The sequence below is a fragment of the Chiloscyllium plagiosum genome, unplaced genomic scaffold, assembly GCF_037043375.1.
Source record: "Chiloscyllium plagiosum isolate Xiang-an unplaced genomic scaffold, Cpla_swu_hap1 HiC_scaffold_8, whole genome shotgun sequence".
NCBI lineage: Eukaryota > Metazoa > Chordata > Chondrichthyes > Orectolobiformes > Hemiscylliidae > Chiloscyllium > Chiloscyllium plagiosum.
Genome location: NW_028270146.1, coordinates 98436561 through 98458715, shown reverse-complemented (window position 1 = coordinate 98458715; position 22155 = coordinate 98436561). Strand labels below are relative to the sequence as shown.

The window sequence follows — 22155 nt, the reverse complement described above, 5'->3', positions numbered from 1 at the left end:
ATGGCAAGTAGAGCAATGTAGAAAAGCAGACGGATCCACTCAGTGAACTGGGCCTTATCTTCTCTAATACGGCCATTGTGATGTTGCTACCTTAGTTAAAGTTCTGATGAAGTTCTGTCGCAATAATATATGTTAAAACAAAATTGGCTGGCCCCTACCCCACATCCGTTTCAAATTAGCTTTTGCGTAAACAGTAGGGAATTATTATGATTGTCGCTTGTCGAGGCTGTCTGATGCTGGTTCATGAGTAGACCCATTCTCTGTTGCTAGGGACAATCTACCATAACTAAATGGTATGTCTTACATCAAGACTTTCCGACGAAATCGTTGCCTTGAGGTGTGTGTGCCGAATGGAACAACGTTTAAGTTACTATATTAACGGCGTTAAAACTGACTGGCGTACTCCCACATTCGATCAATCAAAATATACAGATTTTGGTCGAAAAGATCGCTTTGATCAGAAAGTTTCAATTCATCAGCAAAATAAATTGCCTTGGTTTGAGTGGTTGCACAATGTCTGCATTAACTTGGCGTGGGATTGAAAGGAAGACGCACCGTTCGAAGCAAGGATGAAGTCATGATCCCGAAGAAAGTTAGTGTGACCCTTGCCCAGTGTCAAACGGCGGATTTGTACATGTGGTCTGCACACCCGGGAATGTTAATTATGGCATTGTTTTGTACTTGTTCCAGGACGCTTAACTGATTTGTCGTGGCAACATTTCCATCTGATAAGAGAGAGAAAACAATTATGTTTTGGTTTGCCCTTGATGATCGACCCTTTATTGAGATCATGGTAGCAAAAGAGCCTTAAATTCAAAGGTGACCCATCTGCCAACTTTTCTCTACACAGTCTTGAGCATTGTACGGAATTGTTGTATTCTAAACTGCTCCCTTGGTGAGTGCTGTTTAGGTAGGGCTTATGCAAGAGAATTCTGAACTTGTTGCGTCCTTCACAATGAGCGTGTTGTACCCCTTCCCCACTGCCAGAGCTCTGCTTTCTTGAGAATCTGTAGTGATTCCACCTGTATAGGAATGACAAGGATTCGTTCAGGCCTCCAAACTAGATTTCCGACCTTCAACCTTTCTGTCTGGTTAATGTCCCTTTCAAAGCCTGTCTACCTTTCAGTTACCCTCAGTGTTAGCGCTGCCTGATCACATCACCTTGAAACGCCATGAGATTATTAATGATGTTACATTTTTTAATGTCAGTTGTAGTGATTTACACACCTGATGCCAATTTTTTGAGCTTGTGCATTGGATTTATAGACAATAAGATTCTAATCCCCTTCCACTTGCCCGGTGTATTTATAATATCTATCATACACGGATATGTGCGCCAGATACTGCTTTAGACTCTCAGCATGCCATGAAGCTTCTAATTGCCATCCAGAAGGATGCGCCTTTGATATACTTCTTTAGGTCCCGTTTACTTTCACTTCAGTGACAACTAAAACGTTGCAACTGACGAATTCGCAATGTATGTTTACCAAGGACAAGAGAACGTGGTGAAACCATATTTTCTGCTGGATTTAATAATCCTCTACCCTAAAACGGACAGGGCTGTTCATTGTCATCCATATTCCTTTTTGATGTGGCAGGAAGGTGCGGCTTGTGCGTTTCCAACCTCTCACTCACCAAGTAGGGTGGCTAAAGCCCCCGTCACTGCAGTGCCGATTTCAACTGAATCACCGTCTTCCTGGAAAGCCGGATGTTCTCCTTCTCAATGAACTTTCAAAGAACAATTTCCTGTAAAGATAAGATATATGACTGTTAAGATAAAATAGCCCGATAGAGATAAAATTGGACGGACTGTAATGAGTGTAGTGAGTGAAGAATAGGATCTGTGCGGAAGAGTTAATGGCCACCACTTAGAACTTGGTTTAAACCGTCTCATGACCCTCCAAAAAGCTGCTAAATGAAATTGGCGTATCTGATCATAACCTTGAAAGCAATACAGTGCAGGAAAAATATTTAAACCTTCGGGGTTTCACCAACGCCTTATATAATTGCAACAAGCCATCCCTACTCCTGTACACAAATCTTCCTGTTTTAAAGCCAACCTATCATTTCCCTTCTTCACCGCCTGCTGCACATTCATGCTTACCTTCAGCTACTACTGTATAAGGACACCCAAGTCGCGTTGCACCCTCCCCTTTGCCTAACCTATGGCAATTCAGATAATAATCTGTCTTCCTGTTTTTGTTACTGAAGTGGATACCCTCGCAATTATTCAAATTATACTTCATCTAACATGCATTTGCCCACTCACTCAACTTGTTCAAATCACACTGAAACATCTCTGCCTCCGTTCACTGTTCACTGTGTCCTCTGTAAATTTGGAGATGTTATATTTAGTTCTATCATCTAAATCGTTCATGTATCTTATGAACAGCTAAGGTCCAAGCACTCGAGAATCCCACTCGAAAAAAAAAGACTCGGTTATTCGTACTCTTTGTTTGTTTTTGTCAACTGGTTCTCCATCCATGTTCGGGAAGGAATTTCGTTTAAATCTTCAAATCTACACAAAGAACTAAACGCTTGTGTGGCACCAAGTGTCAATTAACTGGAAGGTCCCTTTTTTAAAATTTTGACATATAGCATAATATTATGTGACCCAACTTGAGTCGAGATAAAACTACAATGTTCTGATTTCATTGTGCGTAAGAACTAAGCACTGGAACCAGTCACAGAAACAGTTATGGGCGAGATGAGTTACAGAGGTGATCAGTTTTCAATGTTTCAAATGAGAGAAGAACTGTTGCAAAACAAAATCAATGAGTACAGAGAAATAACTTGCATGCTATCCCAAAAACTTATAAAAATCGAGGGACTGGATTTCCTTTAACTGACTAATGCAGTTTCTATGACGTATGCGGATGCACCGGGCAACCACCGACCATCACGGGCTACTGGTGATCTTTCATTTGAATTTGCAGAATTGGAAGTGGTTGTGGATAATATCGAAGCATGGGTGGAATTCTCCAAATTTATGCTAGATTCGTAACCCTCGAAGCTCAGCGCTTTAATCATGGTCGCTCATCCACTTCTAGAAATCCGCCATTTGAATCCTCAGCGATGTGCGATGGGCTCCAGACTTCGGATTGAGGCTGAATGTCATATTTAGGCAACACTTCTCGAGCCCATTAGAGGTCCTTAGTCTTCGTTGAGCCAATCATGGCATTATAGTCTAACCATTACCATCATCCTCTTTCCATCCTCATGTCCCACCAATATCCAGGAAATTAAACAGTGAAGGCAACAGGAAATACCTTAGCGGCCCAGTGTTAAGTAATGCGATTGGATCCATTAACACCTAAAAGAGACTTATGATGAAGAAAGCAATTCCTTCAAATACCCCTTCTCCTCTGCAATATTGCTTTGTTCTAGACTCTGTTCTGCTATAGTTTGAGCCTGCAATGATTTGCTGAAGCAGCAGAGCTTTTCTCCTGAGCCGAAAGGTCACTTAAATTGGAAGCGAAATTAATTGTATTCCACCTTCAATTACCTGCTTCAGGACTATTTTGAGCTTTACTAATGGTTTCCTTAAAATGCAATCCATCTCGATTCAACTACATCCAATACCATTAGCCGGCCAAGTTTCGAAATCTGGTGCGGCAGTTTGACCGCTATATATGCTGGAATACAAGAACAATCGATCGCTCAGAGCAAGTTTGGCCATTCTTCCGACACATTACGTCCAACCAGCACAATCTGCGCCGTCAACATTTCACCTAACAACGTATCCATGTTTTGAATTTTTGATGAGACCTCCATGTTTTCCCTGACAAACTCTTTCATCCACCAACTTCAGGACATAAACACAATATTTTCTCAGTCTCACTCTCCCCACGTATCAGTCCAGATCGCTTGTGGAATTCACTATAGTCGGAAATGTTTTGGCTGTCGTGTTGGCTATTAAAATCTTGGTTACTCCCGAAGGGAATCATATTGAGCCATCCTTTCACTAAATAACACGTCATATAAACCTTGGCAGAATAGGTTTTTTTCTAAGATTGAGGGCGATTTCATTGGATTGAGGGTGATTTAGCGGTTTGGATCAGAAATTGGCTAGCTGAAAGAAGCCTGAGGGTGGTGGTTGATGGGAAATGTTCATCCTGGAGTTCAGTTACTCGCGGTGTACGCAAGGATCTGTTTTGGGGTCACTGCTGTGTGTCATGAAGGCGTAGAAGGATGGGTTAGTAAATTTGCGAATGACACTAAGGTCGGTGGAGTTGTGGATAGTGCTGAAGGATGTTGCAGGTTACAGAGGGATATAGATAAACTGCAGAGCTGGGCTGAGAAGTGGCAAATGGAGTTTAATGCGGAAAGGTGTGAGGTTCTGGAAGTAGCAACAGGAGTAAAGAGTACTGGGCTAATGGTAACATTCTTGGTTGTCTAGATGAGCAGGATGTCCATGTAATAGCTCCTTTATGAAATAAGAATCTAACAACTGCTCTAAAGTTCATTTTATTATAAGGGGGCTACTGTGGGGTTCCGTTGAAACCAAGGCTCATGCCTCCATTGAGAGTAATGGTTCAGTTCCTGAATGCAGATGAAGACTCTGCTGTCTCCAATCGCAGTGCGCGTGATGAGACCGAATCGTCGTTCAGTCACGTGAGCATGAAACAGGCTACTCCTGGTTGGACATCCAAGCTCCAGGTACTCATTGCGACAAGTCTGTGAGCCAACGTTTTGCGAATTTGCAATGCGTTTGTGAACTGCTAACTTCCGATTTATTCAGCAATGCCGGAAATACCTGTTGAAACAGCTTTTTTCACAAAGACCCCCAAAGTGGGGGTGGCCGCTCCACACGCTCGTCAAGCAAACTGTTGATATAGTAACAGCTTCATACATTTCAGTCAGGCAACCCCAGTGTTTCAGCTGGGAGGGATTATGCGTTCGAGCTGGAAGGTCTCAGATGTAGGTTCCACCTCCGAATTGTTGACCGTGGAAGCAGCATCCATGCCTGCAAAATCTTTTGAGCACCATCCTCCAAGAGAGATATGAACATGAAGATATTTAAAGCGGGCAAACATTTCAGCCGATGTCTCTATCACCATGCCTGGTTTTGTTCTGTGTCACTGTCAGTATGTGGAGCCTGTGAGATATCACATAATCAACTAACACGCCCATAGAAAGAACTGCGCTTGCTAGTTCCATGGTTGACCGATTTGGACAAGTCCTGAAATGCAGACTGCAGCAGTTGGTGTGAAAACATTAGGGCAAAGGGTTCTACCCCATGTGACATTGTCAACATATGTAACTGAGTTGGTATGCAAGAGTAGCAGAAGTGCAATCAAATAATCTGCAATCACATGGTCAAACTATTCCTCACCCCTTCATTACTATGACTAAGATTACTAAGATCAACACTGTTCTTAATGAGGAAAACGTATGAGCAAGAGTACTAAGAGTGAAATTACAACATGGCGTTATCTATATGCTCAACAGTGGAGATACTGTTGATATTCTAGTTCAGATTCAGGTAATTGCCCAAGATGTAGATGAAATTACTCGTGATTTCGTGGAGTTTACAAAGCGAGATAAAGGCAACGGGTTTGCCCTTTTCACTCTAATTCCTTTTGTCTTGCTCAAGACAATACGAGCATAATTGTCTCGGACGGCATTTTATTGTTCATCCCTAACTGCTGGACCTACACACATCTAGGCAACTGGAGAGTATTCCATCGAACTCCTGGACACGTACTAATACAAATCGAAAGAACTGTGGATGCTGTAAATCAGAATGAAAAACAGACGTTACTGGAAAGTGAAGTCAACCTTTACTTTTCTGGTCCGGTGACCCTTCCTGACATGTCTACCTGGATAGTGGATAGAAATTGGGAAGATAGGCGGCGAACTACACGTAATTAATTGCCTTGGTCTCTGATTGGTTCTTGCACCTACAGTTTACATATGGCTGGTCCAGTACACTTTACAGTCAATGTTGATTTCCAGGTTGACAATGGAGAATTCACCGTTGGTAATGCCATTGAATTTCAAGGGGCAATGGTTACATTGGAGATTTTCATTACCTCACATTTAGGTAACACAAAAATATTAATTGCCATTTATCATGAGAAGTCAAGATTCTGGCTCGGTCTTGTTGCATATGAGTGCAGGCTGCTTCAACATCTAAGGAAGTGCAAATGATATTGCATATTGTGAAATCATCAGCCAACATCCCGCTTTTGACTTCGGATGGAGGAGAGCACAAAACGAAACAGCTGAAGATGGTTGGACTCAGGACACGACACTGAGGACCTTTTAACGTCATATCCTCATATTTGAAGACTTCCTATTTGCCAGCCATTCCTTTACCTGTAAACATCTGCCCCCAATCAACTTTTAAAGTTCTTGCCTAATACTGTCAAAATTGACCTTCCTCCAGTTTGGAACTCTAACTTTTAGATCCTCTTTATCCTTTTCTATCACTATTTTAAAACTAATGGGATTATGGTCGCTCGCCACAAAGTGCTCCCCCACTGACACCTCAGTCACTTGCCCTGCCTTATTTCCCAAAAGTAGGTCAGGCTTTGCACCTTCTCTAGTGGGTACATCTACACATTGAATCAGAAAATTTTCTTGTACACACTTAACAAATTCCTCTCAACCTAAACCTTTAACATTATGACAGTCCAAGTCTATGTCTGGAAAGTTAAAATACCTTACCATAATCACCCTATTATTCTTACAGATAACTGAGATCTCCTTAGACATTTGTTTCTCAATTTCCCTCTGACTATTTGGGGGTCTATAGTACAATCCCTGTAAAGTGATCATTCCTTTTTTATTTCTCAATTCCACCCAAATAATTTCCCTGGATGTATTCCCAGGAATATCCTTCCTAAGTTCAGCTGTAATGTTGTCCCTTATCAAAAACACCACCTCCCAACCCCTAGAACCCCCACCTCTCTTTCTCCCCCTTCTATGTTTCCTATAGCATTTCTATTCTGCAACACTAAGCTGCCATTCCTGTCCATATCTCTGCAATTGTCTGATATCCAAATCCCATGTTCGTAAGCATGCCCTGAGTTCAGTTGCCTTCACTATTCGGCCTCTTGCATTGAAATAAATGCAGTTTCATTTATCAGTCTTACCTTGTTCCTGTCTGCCCTCAGTGTTTGAGTTGCACCTTTTTTCAACTGTACTAGTCTCAGTCCGATTGCTTTGCTCACTGTCTCTCTAGGTCCCACCCCAGCTCCCCGCCTCCCACACCTTACTAGTTTAAATCCTCATGAGCAGCTCCAGCAAATCTCTCTGCCAGCGAATGAGCCCACTTCCAATTCAGGTGTAATCCATCCTTCTTATAAAGGTTATAAAGGCTACCCCAGAAGAGATTCCAATGATCCAAAAATGCGAACCTTTCTCCCCTGCACCAGCTCCTCAGCTACACATTCATCTGCTCTTGCCTCCTATCCCTACTCTGACTAGCTCGTAGCACTGGGATTAATCTAAATATTAATATCCTAGAAGACCTCTTTTTTAAATTTCACCCTGAATTCCTATAATCTTCCTTCAGAAGTTCACCCTTTTCCCTTCCTATGCCATAAGTTCTAATGTGTGCAATCTGTTGGTCCTTAGCCCTTTTGAGAACATACTGCACCCTCTCTGAGATACCTTGATCTGGCACCACGGAGGCAACACACCTTTGTGATTTCTCGCTCTTGGCTGCAGAAAATCTGTCTGTGCCTCTGACTAGAGAGTCCCCTTATCACAATTCGATTGCTTAGAACCTGACGTACCCTTGACTACGTTAGAGTCAGCCTTGGTACCAAGGCCTGGCAGTTTGTGCTACATTCCCCTGACAGTCCATCACCCCCTACATTGTCCAAAACAGTATGCTTTTTTGAAATGGGGATAGCCATTACCCACCTCTCTCTCCTACATTTCCTGGAGGTAACCCACCTGACTGTATCTGTGGTTTTTCGACCTTCATATAACTGCCATTCATCACATCCCCGAGCTCTTGTAAATTCCTGATTGTCTCGAACTGCTGCTCCAAACAAGCTATGTGATTTGATAGGATTCGCAACCAAACACACTTTCTGCAGACATAATCATCAGCAACATGGAAACTCTCCATAATGTCCCATATCTGACAGGATGAGCACAACACTCTACGAAAGGCCATCTTTGCACCTAAACAATCTACAGACTCAGAAAATAGCACCACCTTACTGTTCAAATACACTGTTCCAGACTGACTTAGTACCCATGCCTTTTATTTTTAAAATTTAATCACAAGACAGATTTCAATAAAATATATAATCAAAAAAGAACCCACTCTACTAACAATTGTAGATTTGCAGTAAGGTGACACGTAAAAAGCATGCACTTAGCTTCTCCAGAGCTGTGAGCTCTCCCACACAAGTTCCTCCAAGGTCACCTGTCAATTTCACTGTTAGTTAATTTTTTTTAGATGCACTCTGATGTCCAGAGATACTTGAACTCAAGCAGCAAAGGCCGTAGTTGTGCAGATTCACTGCGGTATCAGACAGCAGTGTAGGTTTCTTTTGTTGAAAAGTGTATTATTCTTAGACATTATTATCATCCTTGGAATTTCGTTTTCAGAACAGAGGCAATTTCTGTCAATGTTTATCTTCAAACAAAAACATTTGAAAGTCCTTCTGGATCAGAGGCTTAAATCCAAGATTTATCAGAAAATAAGTGACTACAGAGAGCTATGGTTTTATGGAAATATGTTTATGTGCTGAGTTTATGATACGTATGTGAAAATTTTAAGGCTTTTAATAAACATAATCTCTCAAGCCAATTTTCATTCTGGGATCTGATCTTGAAGAATGTCATCAACTGACATCATAACACTTGTAGTAGGGAACGATAGGAGAAATCCCGATAAGTTGTTGAAGCAGGATGAGGGCTAACCTCATAATGTTGAGAGCAAATCTGAGCATATTTTAATTGATTCAAAGATGAAGAATAAAATCCTGTTTGATTTCCTGGTTACTTCCTGCACTTGAGATCTTATCTTTTGGATTCATTAAGTAGGACAGCCAGCCTAGAGCACCATTCCAAGAGCTCTGCAATTTATCCCCATAAAAAAATTGTACCAAAATGGGCAATTTTGCACTTTTCCGCACTTTGCATTTCCAAATTTTAGTTCACTCACTGAATCTACTGACATCATTTATAGACTTGTTGAAGATTGGTATCCTTTCAAAACTGACTTCTTTATCACATTTCCTGTGCAGTAGAGATCTTAATTAACCGTTGTTTTGCAAGAACTAGACGTCCCAAAACATTAACGAACTTCTAATAGATAGGCACGAAAGGAGCACAAGAAAGGTCACAAGAATCTTTCGGTTCACCGAGGTCAAAATGTTACATTTCACTGATGTCAGAGACTTATCTGACTCCACATGCATCCTGATAGCGTGGGAAATAAGAAGTTTTGTTCTGAGGAACAAATTACAAATAACCTTCACGTGAATATGGCAAACGGGATAATGGTTATTCTGGAGAGATCTAATAGAAACTTACAAGATAATGCATGGCTTAGAAAGGGTGGACGCTGGGAAATTGCTTCTGTTAGGTATGGACATTAGAACCCGTGGGCCTGGCCTTAAAATTAGAGGGGGGTCAATTTAGAACGGAAATGAGAAGACATTTCTTCAGCCAGAGAGTGGTGGGCATGTGGAATTCATTGCCACGGAGCGCAGAGGAGGCCGGGATGTTGGATGTCTTCAAGGCAGAGATTGATAAATTCCTGCTCTCCCAAGGAATTAAGGGTTACGGGGAGAGTGCGGGTAAGTGGAATTGAAACACCCTTAGGCCATGATTAAATGGCGGAGTAGACTTGTAGGGCGAGTGGCCTTGCCTCCACTTCTATGTCTTCTGGTCTTAGGAAGTTGTCGTTGACTGATTCGACCATTAAATGCCCGCTAAAATGCTCAAGGAACAACTCCATTGTATGAAAAGAAACTACATAAATGTGAGCAAGAAATAAAGTTGGATAGCACACTCCATTTATTACATTAAGCAAAGTACTGCTTACGAACTTCACTGAATATTGTGCCAACACTGGGTTGGCTGTCGCACAGTGCAGCAAAACAAACCATAACTTATAGCCAATGTTTCAGGATTTCCAGCAGTCTTACTGTACTCTGAAACACCAGTAGGCTACGTCACCAGAGGTCGCAGCAGAATTCAACACAATCGTGATGGAGACATCCACGTTGATTCTAGATCTTAATCTAGGCTCTAGATCTTCATGGCATCAGATCTTAGCTAACTGCTTCTGTCCTTTCTCAGGCGAGGAATCAGTGCTCTTCAATTCTAGACACCACTTTGAATGGGTATTACTTTGGATAAGAGATTAAAATGCTGGTCAAATCTTAAGGACGTATCTCCCAATTGTGCCTGTTTTGGGTGGTTAGGAAACCATATTTATTCTCACCCTCACCAATCAATTGCAAATCTACCTCTCTGGAGCAGGCTACAATGGCCACATGAACCACTTTTCATCCGATTTTTATGTTCGAAGATATCTGACTTGTCGTTTCTTGCAGGCCGGACTTCAATCCTCCATACCAAAATGTGGTACGTGAACTATTGTCAAGTTCGTCAATTGAGTGCTGAAGTGTGGAGTCGTTAGAGGATTACATAGACGAAAGCCTCAGCCAAATAATGTAACCAAATTTAAACTTTGTTCAAGGTCTGAGAGTTGCTTACTTTGTTCTGTTCTTACCCAGGAAGAAATGTATTGCAACATTAACTTTAATTAAACGACTTTTGTTCTGGCATGTATAATGTTACAATTTATGATGTCCTATGACTTGTGTGTGAAATATGTTGCAGTAACAAACTGATACTTGTTACGAACTGATCTCTTCGATTTTGTTCATTCCTGCTCCCGTTTTAATTATGTTCGTGCAATGTTACCATTACCTAGTGCCGACGCTTATATTGAAGCATCTTAGAATTTATTATTTTTAACATTTACTAAAAGTGCTAATATCTATTATTCTAGGCTCAAATCTATGTCATTCCGGTTATGATCTATTGTTTCAGGTATCCAAACAATCTATATGATCTATTCCTATAGATCTATTCCTGTGCACATAATTATATGGGAAGGGTACAGCAGGATTACTTACAGTCCTTAGCATCAACTTTTCAAAAATGATTGATCGTCCGAGCAGCCAATGTAAAATTGGCAACTATAGCTGAGGGGCACGGTGTCACAGTGGTTAGCACTGCTGCCTCACAGCGCCAAAGACCCGGAAAGAAGAATAATAGTTTTAAGAAAGTCTGAGACTAGTAAAGTTTGGTGTTAACAGGGATTTGGTTACTCGTGCACCCAGAGCACAGATTATTCTTTATAACAGAAATGTAATAATTAGGGAGAAAAATGATATTTAGAACTTTATTGTAGGAGTGCACGAATGTTGAAAACTAATGTCTATTATGTAGGATTTTAAAGATACCGCAGCCCAAGAACACGGTCCGTTTGCAGTCTCCTTAAATGAGGAAGAGGGTGCTTCTTCAGAAGAATTGTGTGGAGTTTGCACATTCTCCCCGTGTGTGCGTGGGTTTACTCCGGGTGGTCCGGTTTCTTCCCACATTCCAAATATGTGCAGGTTAGGTGAATTGGCCATGCTAAATTGCCCATAGTGTTAGGTGCAAGGGTAAATGTAGGGGAATGGGTCTTGGTGGGTTGCTCTTCGGAGGGTCGGTGTGGACTTGTTGGGCCGAAGGGCCTGTTTTCGCACGTTAAGTAATCTAATTGCAATGGAGATTAACTATCTTGAATCCTGGGATGAAAGGTCTGCTTTATGAGTTGAGTAGAAATATTCTTTGGAGTTTGGAAACGGGAAATGGGACCGGTCGTAACATGCGATTGACAGAGGAATTGACAAGAAAAGTGCTGATTAATGGCAGCAGAGACTCAATCTAAGGATCACCATCTCAGGTAAAGAGCGGACCATGTAGGACTACATGAAATTTGATGAGAATCAGAGCATCATGAATCATTGGAACTCTTTGTTCAGAGGAGCTATGTCAATGCGTATGGAAGTGTGTGGTTGATACACTTCGGAATAGCAAGGGAATATGCAGATCAATGGGGTGAGAATTTTAATGTAAGAGTTCAGCCTTGATCTTACCGAATGCCAGAGCATGGTGGCTAGTAAAGTATGCTCAATTCCTCTTCCTATTTATTGGAATAATGCTCACATTAAAGTCAATTTGCGTTTGTTTAAATTCCAAATCGAGAACACACTTTAACTATAGATAGAGCTCTTCGGCCATGAGTCGATACGATCACGCCTAAATCACTTTATAGGAGTCATCCCATATCAGAAGGCAGAAGATATCGGTATAAGTACGGCTGCCAAAGAAACCTTCTAAAACTCTCTTAGTGTTTCCATAACGAGTGTCCAAACTATTGTTTCATAGGGATAATGGAGGTCATCATTTAAAATGCTTGATACTTGAAACAGTCTGACAAAGATGCAGTAAGACATAACGAACAGCCGTACAGATAATCAGGGACGCAAAATTGAATTTCAAGACCGATATGATTCATCGAGTCATGGAATCCATACAGCTACATACACAAAATGCTTGTGGGGTTGAAATGGGGAAGGGAGAGCAAGATGATATAGCTTTAAAAAGTTTAAAATATAATTTATCTAGTGCAAGAGATTGTTTCTCGAGGGAGGCAGTGAGTGTAGAATTCACAGAGAGCTGTGAATGACCATCTCGATAAGATATTAAGAGATGGGTGCAAACGTTATGATGCAATGTGGCCACTACAAATAAGTGGCGACCAAATGTATCACAAAGATCTAGTTGCATCCCATGTGTTTTTAATAAACATACTATCCTCCACACTCCATTCCCAAAGGTTCAATGTTAAAGTATTCATGCGGCTTTCTAATTGGCTATCCGTCGAACTTATTTGAATGTTCCGAATACCATTATATTAGTTCTTTGCGAGTTATTGAAAAATTGGAACTGATATGAAGTAATGGCTCGGTCAAGTTGACGTGACGTTTCGGCTGAGTCGGAGTAATGCAACTTCCGACCAACTTCGGTGGTGGGTTCCGATTGTCCCCATGACTTGTCCGTACCTGTCCTACCTGCCTATCTCATTTTCCACCTATCCACTCCATCCTCTCCTCCCTGACCTATCACCTTCATCCCCTCCCCCACTCACCCATTGTACTCTATGCTACTTTCTCCCCACCCTACCCTCCTCGAGCTTATCTCTCCATGCTCCAGGCTCACTGCCTTTATTCCTGATGGAGGGCTTTTGCCCGAAACGTCGATTTCGAAGCTCCATGGATGCTGCCTGAACTGCTGTGCTCTTCCAGCACCACTAATCCAGAATCTGGTTTCCAGCATCTGCAGTCATTGTTTTTACACAGTCTGGGCACAGAATCCACTTCCGTGCACAATGAATACTCTGTCGATTATGACATTCTTAAATGTTGAACAGAAAGGTTTTTTTCGAAGCGCAAAGCAGTATATTACCTTTATGCCAAACTTAGCAGCACCGTTGTCCCTCAAACCCCGACAATGCTTATTATCGGATCAATTAATTCTCGACCCTTTTGCGGTGTACAAAATAGACGGAATGTTTCATTGACTAGCAACTGCAATTGCGCAGGATTGTCTATGAGGACATTGGGAACATCCCAAGGACGGGGCGGATTTGCAGTGGATGGGGCGTGATATAAATGCTCGTTCCCTGTGCTAGTCAGACGTTTGAAGAGAGTCGCCAGCATCCGCTGGGAAATGTTTGGAAGTAGATTGGAAGCTATGACCACTGCTAGCTCCTCGCAGAATTCCAACGACGACGACACCATGGACAAGATTCAGCCCTCGATCTATTACATGAATCAGAACAATTTCGCGTTCTGTGGCTACTGCTTAAAGGTCGCTCGGAACACGAGCGCTAACCTGGGTGTGTCTGCTTATGTCTGGGACGCAGTAAGTTCATTAACTGGTCAGATCCAAGAAAAGCCGGTCTGTCACCCTGATGTACGAGTTAATTTTAAGACTTTGCCATCTACTTTTCAATTGCTCAGAAACTTTCGATTTACAAAGAGTTCAGCAATTTGTAATGTCTGCTGGAATCCAGTGCCTTGGCGTGTTGAATTTGGGTGGGTGCAGGGTCCGAGGGAGGAATGGTCGCAGCTAGGGAATTTGTCGGCCTCCTATCTCCACCCCGGTACATACGGATCGGGAAGAGGCATGGCAATTGAGGACCTTAAGTGTGGGGACCATAGCCAGCAAACATTACCACGTGTTCTTGCGGGGTAACCCGGGCACCGTCCCTAAGGCCATGGCTGAAATAGCAAAGGGAAGGAGATGGATAGGGTGGAGAGTTGGGGGCAGGAGAGGTCGGGCAGGGGTGGGTGGGGTTGGGGGGCGTTTGGGCATAATTGAAACGCAACCGTGCTTTTGATCTCCATCTCCAACCACGTTCTCTTCATCATTCCCATTTGGATTCCCTTTTCGATTCTACCTGCATCAGCTCAGCTTCTTAATGAGACCAAAGGACCTGCCTTCCTCACGATGGCTAACAGTGGCAGATCGTGGGATTTTCACCCCAGGTGCCCTTGACCCCAACTGGACTGTGAAACGCCTGAGTGGCGCAAAATGGGGAGGAGTAATGGATTTTGCTGTCCCGCCAACCTGCTGTCTAACGCCCGTAGCTCCGGTAAAAGCCAACCCCAAATGCATTGTCTCTCCTGTGCATGAATTCCTCACAGACATTTGACAAGTCTTGCTCACAGCAAAGGTTAGACTTTTCGAACTGGTTAAATAACTTGAGCTCAGAAGTGTCGGCTTTCTTTTCTTGCCGAAGTTGCTGACCCATGCTGTCTTACAATCAGCCTCTGGTGACCTCCCTTGAGCAGCTATTTAAAAAGGAAACCCCGGTTCCAAACACCTACGGAATCCAAAGATACTGATGACAAATCCACTTTTACCTTCACCACGGCATCATGTTGTGTCATGACGTCCAGCTAACGTTCACGGGGTTGGGTTAAGCAGTACATAGTGTCCCTACCGCTGGACCGGGAGGCCCGAGTGTATGTCCCACCTGCTCCAGAGTTGTGTAAGCACATCTCTGAACAAGTTGATTGGAAAAAAAAACTTAATTTTAAAAAGACACAATTAATGGAAAGTATGTATTTCCTGACTCAGCGCTGCAGCAAGCGACACATAAGTCAGCGGATTAGTCCTGATTCGATAAAAGTTGCCAGGTGATAATATTTGTTACCAGTGTACCCCTATCTCCAGAGGAAGTCGCTCGCATTCATGACCCATATTGATTTGGGGTAAGCAGTGAATTACAAATGCGTGAAATGGGTTAATCCTGAAAAGTGTGTTGTCTGTTCAATATTTTCAGGGTGTTGCTCTTTGCCGCTACTTTGAGAAGGAGAACATTAGTTTCACTGGGAAGAAAGTGATTGAGCTGGGATCGGGCACTGGAATAGTGGGAATTCTAGCAACATTGCTAGGTGAGTAACAGATGACCTTTACTATTTTGTTGAATGCTGGCCACATAAAAATAGTTTTGTGAAGGAGGGAAAGCGTGTTAGGAGGACTGTACGGGCGCACTTGTGTGTGTTGGAGGGTGACAATGAAAAAGAATAGAACACTGTAGTTGATCATTCAAAGGCGGAAAACCTCCTACCCCGCCCCCCTCCTCTACCCTATGGCAAGTTTCAGAGTGACAGTAAATCCACAGTACGTTCTAACAACCTGCCCACTCGCTTCTATATATTTAACATTGACCATTTCAAAGATGAAAACTCCTGCCTTTGTAATATACTGCATGTGACACCAGAGGAACAACATTGATGTCGAATACAAAACAATATCCAAATATCAGTGATATGATGTAACTATGTCGTGGTTTGGTAAAAACAATGACTGCAGATGCTGGAAACCAGATTCTGGATCAGTGGTGCTGGAAGAGCACAGCAATTCAGGCAGCATGTCCTCGGATGCTGCCTGAAATGCTGTGCTCTTCCAGCACCACTGATCCAGAATGTCGTGGTTTGGGGCCATCGAACGCGTTGAGCTTGTAAATTGGAGTTAAGTGGTAAAGCAGAGCGACGTTCAGTCTCAGTGCAGATGATAACCAATTATTTTAATGTTCATGTTAGATATTGCATTGTGGGATTATCAGAGATGACAAACTTTAGAAAGATGAGATGAACAGCCACCGTTTTTCTTACAGCTGTGAACTTCACTCGATCCAATAATATCTTTAAAATCATGCACGTGTCTTGATAGAGTAAAATGGGAGAGCTGATTCTTCTGAATGGTTGTTATCGAAAACGCGCATGTTTAGGATAATTGACAAAAATCACGAGAGATATTAGGAGCATTTACCTCACTTCCTTTCCACAATATACCACATGAAAAGCTGGTAGAAACAGTGTCAATGGTGACTTTCAGGAACCCACATTCTCCAACCTCATTGTCTGGGAACCCCATACCACCTGATTCTACCTCCTACCCAACATCCACAAACATGACTACCCCAGTCGACCCATTGTCTCAGCCTACTCCTCCCCCACCGAACTTATCTCTGCATCCTGTCCCCTTTAGTACAGCAACTCCCAGCCTATGTTCAGGACACCAGCCACGCCCTCCCCCTCCACCTCCTCCACTTCCTTTCCGCAGCCCCCAATGCCTTATCTTCACCATGAACATCCAATAACTGCACACATCTATCCACCATGACAAAGGCCTCTGAACCCTATATTTCTTCCTCTCACGCTGACCCAGCCAGTACCCTTTCACTGACACTCTCATTCGACTGGCTGGACTGGTCCTCATTCCCAACAACATCTCCTTCCAGTCCTCCCCCATCCTCCAAACCAAAGGGATAGCCATGTGCACTCGCATGGGCCTCATCTATGCCTGCCTCTTCATCGGGTATGTGGAACGGGTCCACCTTCTGCAGCTACATTGGCATCATTCCCCACCTTTTATTCCATTACATCAATGACTGTATTGACGCTACCTCATGTTCCCGCAAGGAAGTTGAACAGTTCATCAACTTCACAAACACTTTTCACCCCAACTTCAAGTTCACCTGGACCATCTCAGCCACCTCCTTCCCCTTTCTAGACCTCTATATCTCCTTTTCCGGCAACTGACTCAACATGGACAACTACTACAAACCCACAGACTCCCACAGCTATCTAGTCAACACCTCCCCCCGCCCCCCCACTCTGCCTCCTGTAAAACCGCTATCCCTTATTTCCAATTCCTCTAACTCCACCGTATCTGCTCCCAGGAGGACCAATTCCACCGTAGAATATCCCAGATGGCTTCCTTCTTCAAAGACCACAATTACCCATCCCACGTCGTCGACAAAGCCCTCCAGTGCATCTTTTCTACTTCCTGCACCTCTACCCCTGAACACCACCCCTCTAATTGGAACAAGGACAGAACCGCCTCCCCCCCACACTCACCTTCTACCCCACTAACCTCTGGATACATGGCATGATTGTCCACATTTCTGCTGCCTACAAACATGCCCTACTACCAGAGATATATTTCCTTCCCACCTGTATCTGCGTTTCAGAGGGACCATTCCCTCCTTGGCACACTTGTGAGGTCCACACCACCCACCAACTCACCCTCTCCTCCATGCCATTGGAAGAAGTGCAGAACCTGGGTTCACCCCTCAGGTTTGTCCAAGGCCCCAAAGGATCCTTCCAAATCCATCAGAAATTTATCTGTACTTCCACACACATCATCTACTGCATCCTTTGCATCCGATGTGGTCTCCTCTACATTGGAGGGACGAGATTAACTTCCTTCCCCGCGCACTTTAAAATAAATCAGACTTCCTTATTTAAACGACCGGAATTTACGTTCCGCTGAAGTGTTCCTTATTTAGATCAATGTCTGAGCATTTGCGTTAGGGGCGTCTCGGTCCATGCTGATTCCAATTACTCAATGTGAGTGAATCCCGGAATTCACCAGGACCTCACTGAGTACTGTGATCAAATAGCATAGTAGTGTGCTGTCAGGGCCAACCTTCAACGTGGATGAATAATTTCTCTCTTCGTCTTGTCAGGTGGAAATGTTACCTTTACAGATCAGCCGAACGCACTGCAGCAGATAGAACACAACATCGCCATCAACATCCCTGCTGCCTGTAGACACCGTATAAATGTCCGCCCCCTGATTTGGGGTGAAGACCACATTAGATTTACCAACGAGTATGACTTCATTCTGGGTTCGGATCTTGTTTACAGCTCAGCTTCGTACTCCTCACTGATCAGAACATTGCATTATCTCGCTCATCCAGATACCATCATCTACCTGGCTTCCGCATTCCGAAAAGGAAATGGCTCCCTATCTTTTCATGACGTGCTTTTACCCGTGTACTTTAAATGCTTGGTTGTTGACAAGTTAGCGGACAAGGATATTACTGTGTACAAAATGACCAAAATCGGAAGAGGTCCTGAGGACTGGTTCCTAATGTAAATGTGGAAACTTTAGCTCAAAGACACTGACGCTGGGGGTCGTGATTAGGGGCTCATTTTCCCTGTTCGTTCTTTATAATAAGTTGGAAACAATGAGCACCTTTGTCATATATTCTACTGCAAAGCGTCGAATACATAGAGCACCTGCGTCTGACGCAGAACGGTTTTAGTGCTGAATTGAATTTGGGAATGGTTAAGTTGAACCCTGTCAATATGTTTCATTGTGACTGTGAAAAACGCAGTCGTCCTACTTCTGAGTGACAAATTAATGCAAAGATGAAATGAAATAAATGTATTGTATGCCACGGGCTAAACTGTCTTCTGGCGAAGGCATATTACCTTCAACGCAGGCTAGTGGATAATAACTGGAAGAATTAAAATTGCAACGTTGTAATTTGTTCGCCTGTGCATCTAAATTTCCCACCCTTGTGGCAGCCGCTGATGCGCGTGAAAAACGGGGGAATTTCCAAAGGTATTTTCAGTGCAAAATAAAACACAATGATTTTTGCTCGCTGTCGCGAAAAATATCAATGTGTCAGCGAATCCTGCAACGCAGAAAGAGGTCAGTCGTACTATCATGTTTATGGCCGTTCTTTACTTAAATTGCCCGATATCATGGCTCAGTGGTTAGCACTGCTGCCTCACAGCACCAGGGGCCTGGGCTCGTTTCCCACCTCGGGCGACTGACTGTGTGGAGTTTGCACATTCTCCCTGTGTCTGCGTGGCTTTCCTCCGGGTGCTCCGGTTTCCTCCCACAATCCGAGAGTGTGCAGTTTAGGTGAATTGGTCATGCTAAATTGCCCATAGTGATAGGTGCTTTAGTCGGGGTAAATGTCGGGTAGGGGAATTGATCTGGGTGGGTTACGCTTCGGAGGGTCGGTGTGGACAGGTTGGGCTGAAGGGCCTGTTTCTATGTTGTAGGGAATCGAATCTAATCATCTCAGAACCCAATTTTATGTTGCCCTGCAAACTAGTCCCAGTCACCATAAGTGTCTAGATGACTGTTGCACGTTTACAAGGAATCGTCTTCTTCCAATCTTAAATAAATTGCAGTCTAGGTCTTAAATATCTCCGGATGAAAAATTCACCCTAATTTTCATCTGTTGGAGAAATTAGTCCAGAGATACACAATTGCTGTCCCCATTCCTCCCCCCCCCCCCCAACACACACACATGCCCTATACTCCTGGGTGGACAAACAAATGATGCCTAGATTTTAAACATCTATTTCTCATGCCTCTCCTGACATCGACCAAAATCACTCCATCAATGCTCCCTTCCAGTCTCCGTTTCCCAATTTCGACCCACCAATTCAGCATAATCTTAGCAGGAGACACTTGTGGCTCCATATTTTCATCACCCGAGGTTGTCAGACAGTGTCTTGATGACCCACAGTCACATAGCATTAGTTTCTCCTGAGCTGTAGAGTTCCCTCGTTCAGGGTAGTGAAAATGGCCAAGATTTGAGATGCTCCTCCAGGCCTTTCTCTGTCCATAGGCTTTTTGACCTCGTTTCCCCTCCTAAGGGAAAGCAGCAATGTAATGAAATTTTAGGGGTAACCAGTTCACGCTGGTAGCCAATATATCCATTCTTACTGCAACCATTTTCTAATGGCATTTAAAATGAACAGATCTTGCGTTTCTAGGAGCCCTGGCTCAGAATTCCTCAGTGCTATTCAACATGGTGTGTCTATTTTAGCATTTGGGCCTGGTGTAACTATTTTCCACACTTTTCACATCCACACATCATGATTGGAATTACATCTACAGAATTGCTCCATACTTGCGCTTTCCTATCGCAAGGGACCACTCAGCCTTTTAATACACTGCTTTCAGCTACTTTGGAAGGTCCCAAGGGTGCTGATTTCTTCTGTGATCTCCATCCAAGTTCTTTGACCTAGTCGTCTGGCATCACCTTCTTACCCGCTTGGCACAAAGACCTCTCACCAACTAACTACAGCATGGAGGATGATACACGAGAAGGGGCCGTCAACATTGAAATCCAGGGAAGCTGAATTCAAGTCGGTGCTAATTAATCTATTTTGCAGTAACACATAGATACACAATTTTTTATACAAACAAAAAGAGCTGAGTCATAGAATCATAGAAATGTACAACACAGATACAGACACTTTTAACTCATCCATGCCTACCAGATATCCTAACCCAATCTAGTCTCGTTGGTCAGCACTTGGCCCATATCCCTCCAAACCCTTCGTATTCACATAACCATATCGATGCCTTTTAAATGCTGTATTGTATCAGCCTCCACCACTTCCTCTGCCAGCTCATTCCATACATACATCAAAACCTGTGTGAAAATGTTGCCCCTTAGGTCCCTTTTATATCTTTCCCTTCTCACCCTAAACCTATGCACTCTAGTTCTGGACATCCCCATCCCAAGGAAAATACCTTGTCTATTTATTCTATCCGTGCTACTCATGATTTTGTAAACCTCTGTAAGGCCACACCTCAGTCTCCGAAGCTCCAGGGAAAACAGCCACAGTCTATCTAACCTCCCCATATAACTCAAATCCTCCAACCTGGATTCATGTACACCAATGCCTAAAACAGTATGGCCGGTTGAGTCAAAATCGTGGAATTCCCTCTCTACCGGTATCGTGGGTCAACCGACAGCAAGGCGACTGAAGCGATGCAAGAAAGCAGCTCACCACTATCTTCTCAAGGGAAATAGGGATGGGCTATCAATACTGGCCAACCAGTGAGTTCCAAGTCGCACAAATGCATTAAAAAAAATTTTGATCCCCTTGGCTATCAAAAACTTATCTATCTCTGTTTTAAATAATCTCAATGACCTGGTTTCACAGCCTTCTGTGGCAATGAATTCCACAGATTCGCCGCTCTATAGCTAAAGACGTTTCTCCTTATCTCTAAAGGTCTAAAAAGTTGTGACATCAGGCGAGAGTGTGGTGCTGGAAAAGCACAGGAGGTCAGGTAGCATCCAAGGAGCAGGAAAATCGACGCTTCGGGCAAAAGCCCTATATCAAGAATGAGGCAGGGAGCCTCCAGGGTGGAGAGACCTCAGATGCTCATCTCTCCTGCAAATAGAAACATCTTTCCAACATCCGCTCTGTCCAGACTATTCAGTATCCTGCAAGTTTCAATCAGATCATCCCTCATCCTTCTAAACTCCATCGAGTTCAGTCCCAGAGTCCTCAGACGCTTCTCATGTCATTTCTCACACTGCCCCCAAATCCTTGGATTTTCTTAGCATTCTAAGATTTGTTGATTTCTGACCTGATACTGAACAACAGGTCGCCCACAGTTATCTATACAAGAAAATTACAGAGGTCACAGCTGTTTGAACGTAGGAATTCTTCTATTCTTTGATTTAAATAGCAGTTGCTTCTTTCAATATTGCAATCCCTGGTCCTAAACACCCACCACACAGAAAATATCTTCCCAGTATCCGATTAAACGATAAGGAGATTTGATGTGTCCTGATTCTTTGGAGTTCTCTACTCAAGAGGGTAGAGGAGGCTCAATGGATTCTACTATTCAAGACTGAAACTGACTGCATTTTGGGCACTAAGCAAGTAAAGCGATTTGTGGATTTAGCAGGGAATAAGGTTAGTTATTATCTCATTGTGTAGTATAACAGCCTGGAACATGATATCATGTACCCCTGCCCTTGTCTCTTCTGTT

General features: G+C 43.2%; 1 protein-coding gene and 1 long non-coding RNA gene across 3 annotated transcripts in view; one reads left to right on the top strand and one right to left on the bottom strand.

The window, feature by feature from the left end:
• Positions 1-422: 422 nt before the first annotated feature.
• Positions 423-22155, bottom strand: part of LOC148149478 (uncharacterized) — a 54587-nt gene continuing 32854 nt past the window's right edge. Inside the window, exons 2-3 of one of the 2 annotated variants that reach the window (XR_015757779.1) lie at positions 1488-1746; positions 423-725 (exon numbers count right to left, since the gene is read on the bottom strand). This is a non-coding gene — a long non-coding RNA (uncharacterized LOC148149478). Of the gene's footprint in view, positions 726-993; positions 1023-1487; positions 1747-22155 lie in introns of those variants that run through there. The other variant, XR_015757780.1, reaches the window with a different exon arrangement.
• LOC122554019 (EEF1A lysine methyltransferase 3-like) lies at positions 13789-18492 on the top strand. Its single transcript, XM_043698505.2, has 3 exons — positions 13789-13959; positions 15386-15497; positions 18080-18492. The coding sequence occupies exons 1-3, from the start codon at positions 13789-13791 to the stop codon at positions 18490-18492; spliced, it is 696 nt and encodes a 231-aa protein (XP_043554440.1).

Bases quoted from the DNA above. Each gene is read 5' to 3' on its own strand.
- LOC122554019 (XM_043698505.2), top strand. From the start codon at position 13,789: ATGACCACTGCTAGCTCCTCGCAGAATTCCAACGACGACGACACCATG. The intron at 13,960-15,385 runs GTAAGTTCATTA...CAATATTTTCAG, and splicing joins CTGCTTATGTCTGGGACGCA to GGTGTTGCTCTTTGCCGCTA. The intron at 15,498-18,079 runs GTGAGTAACAGA...TCGTCTTGTCAG, and splicing joins AATTCTAGCAACATTGCTAG to GTGGAAATGTTACCTTTACA.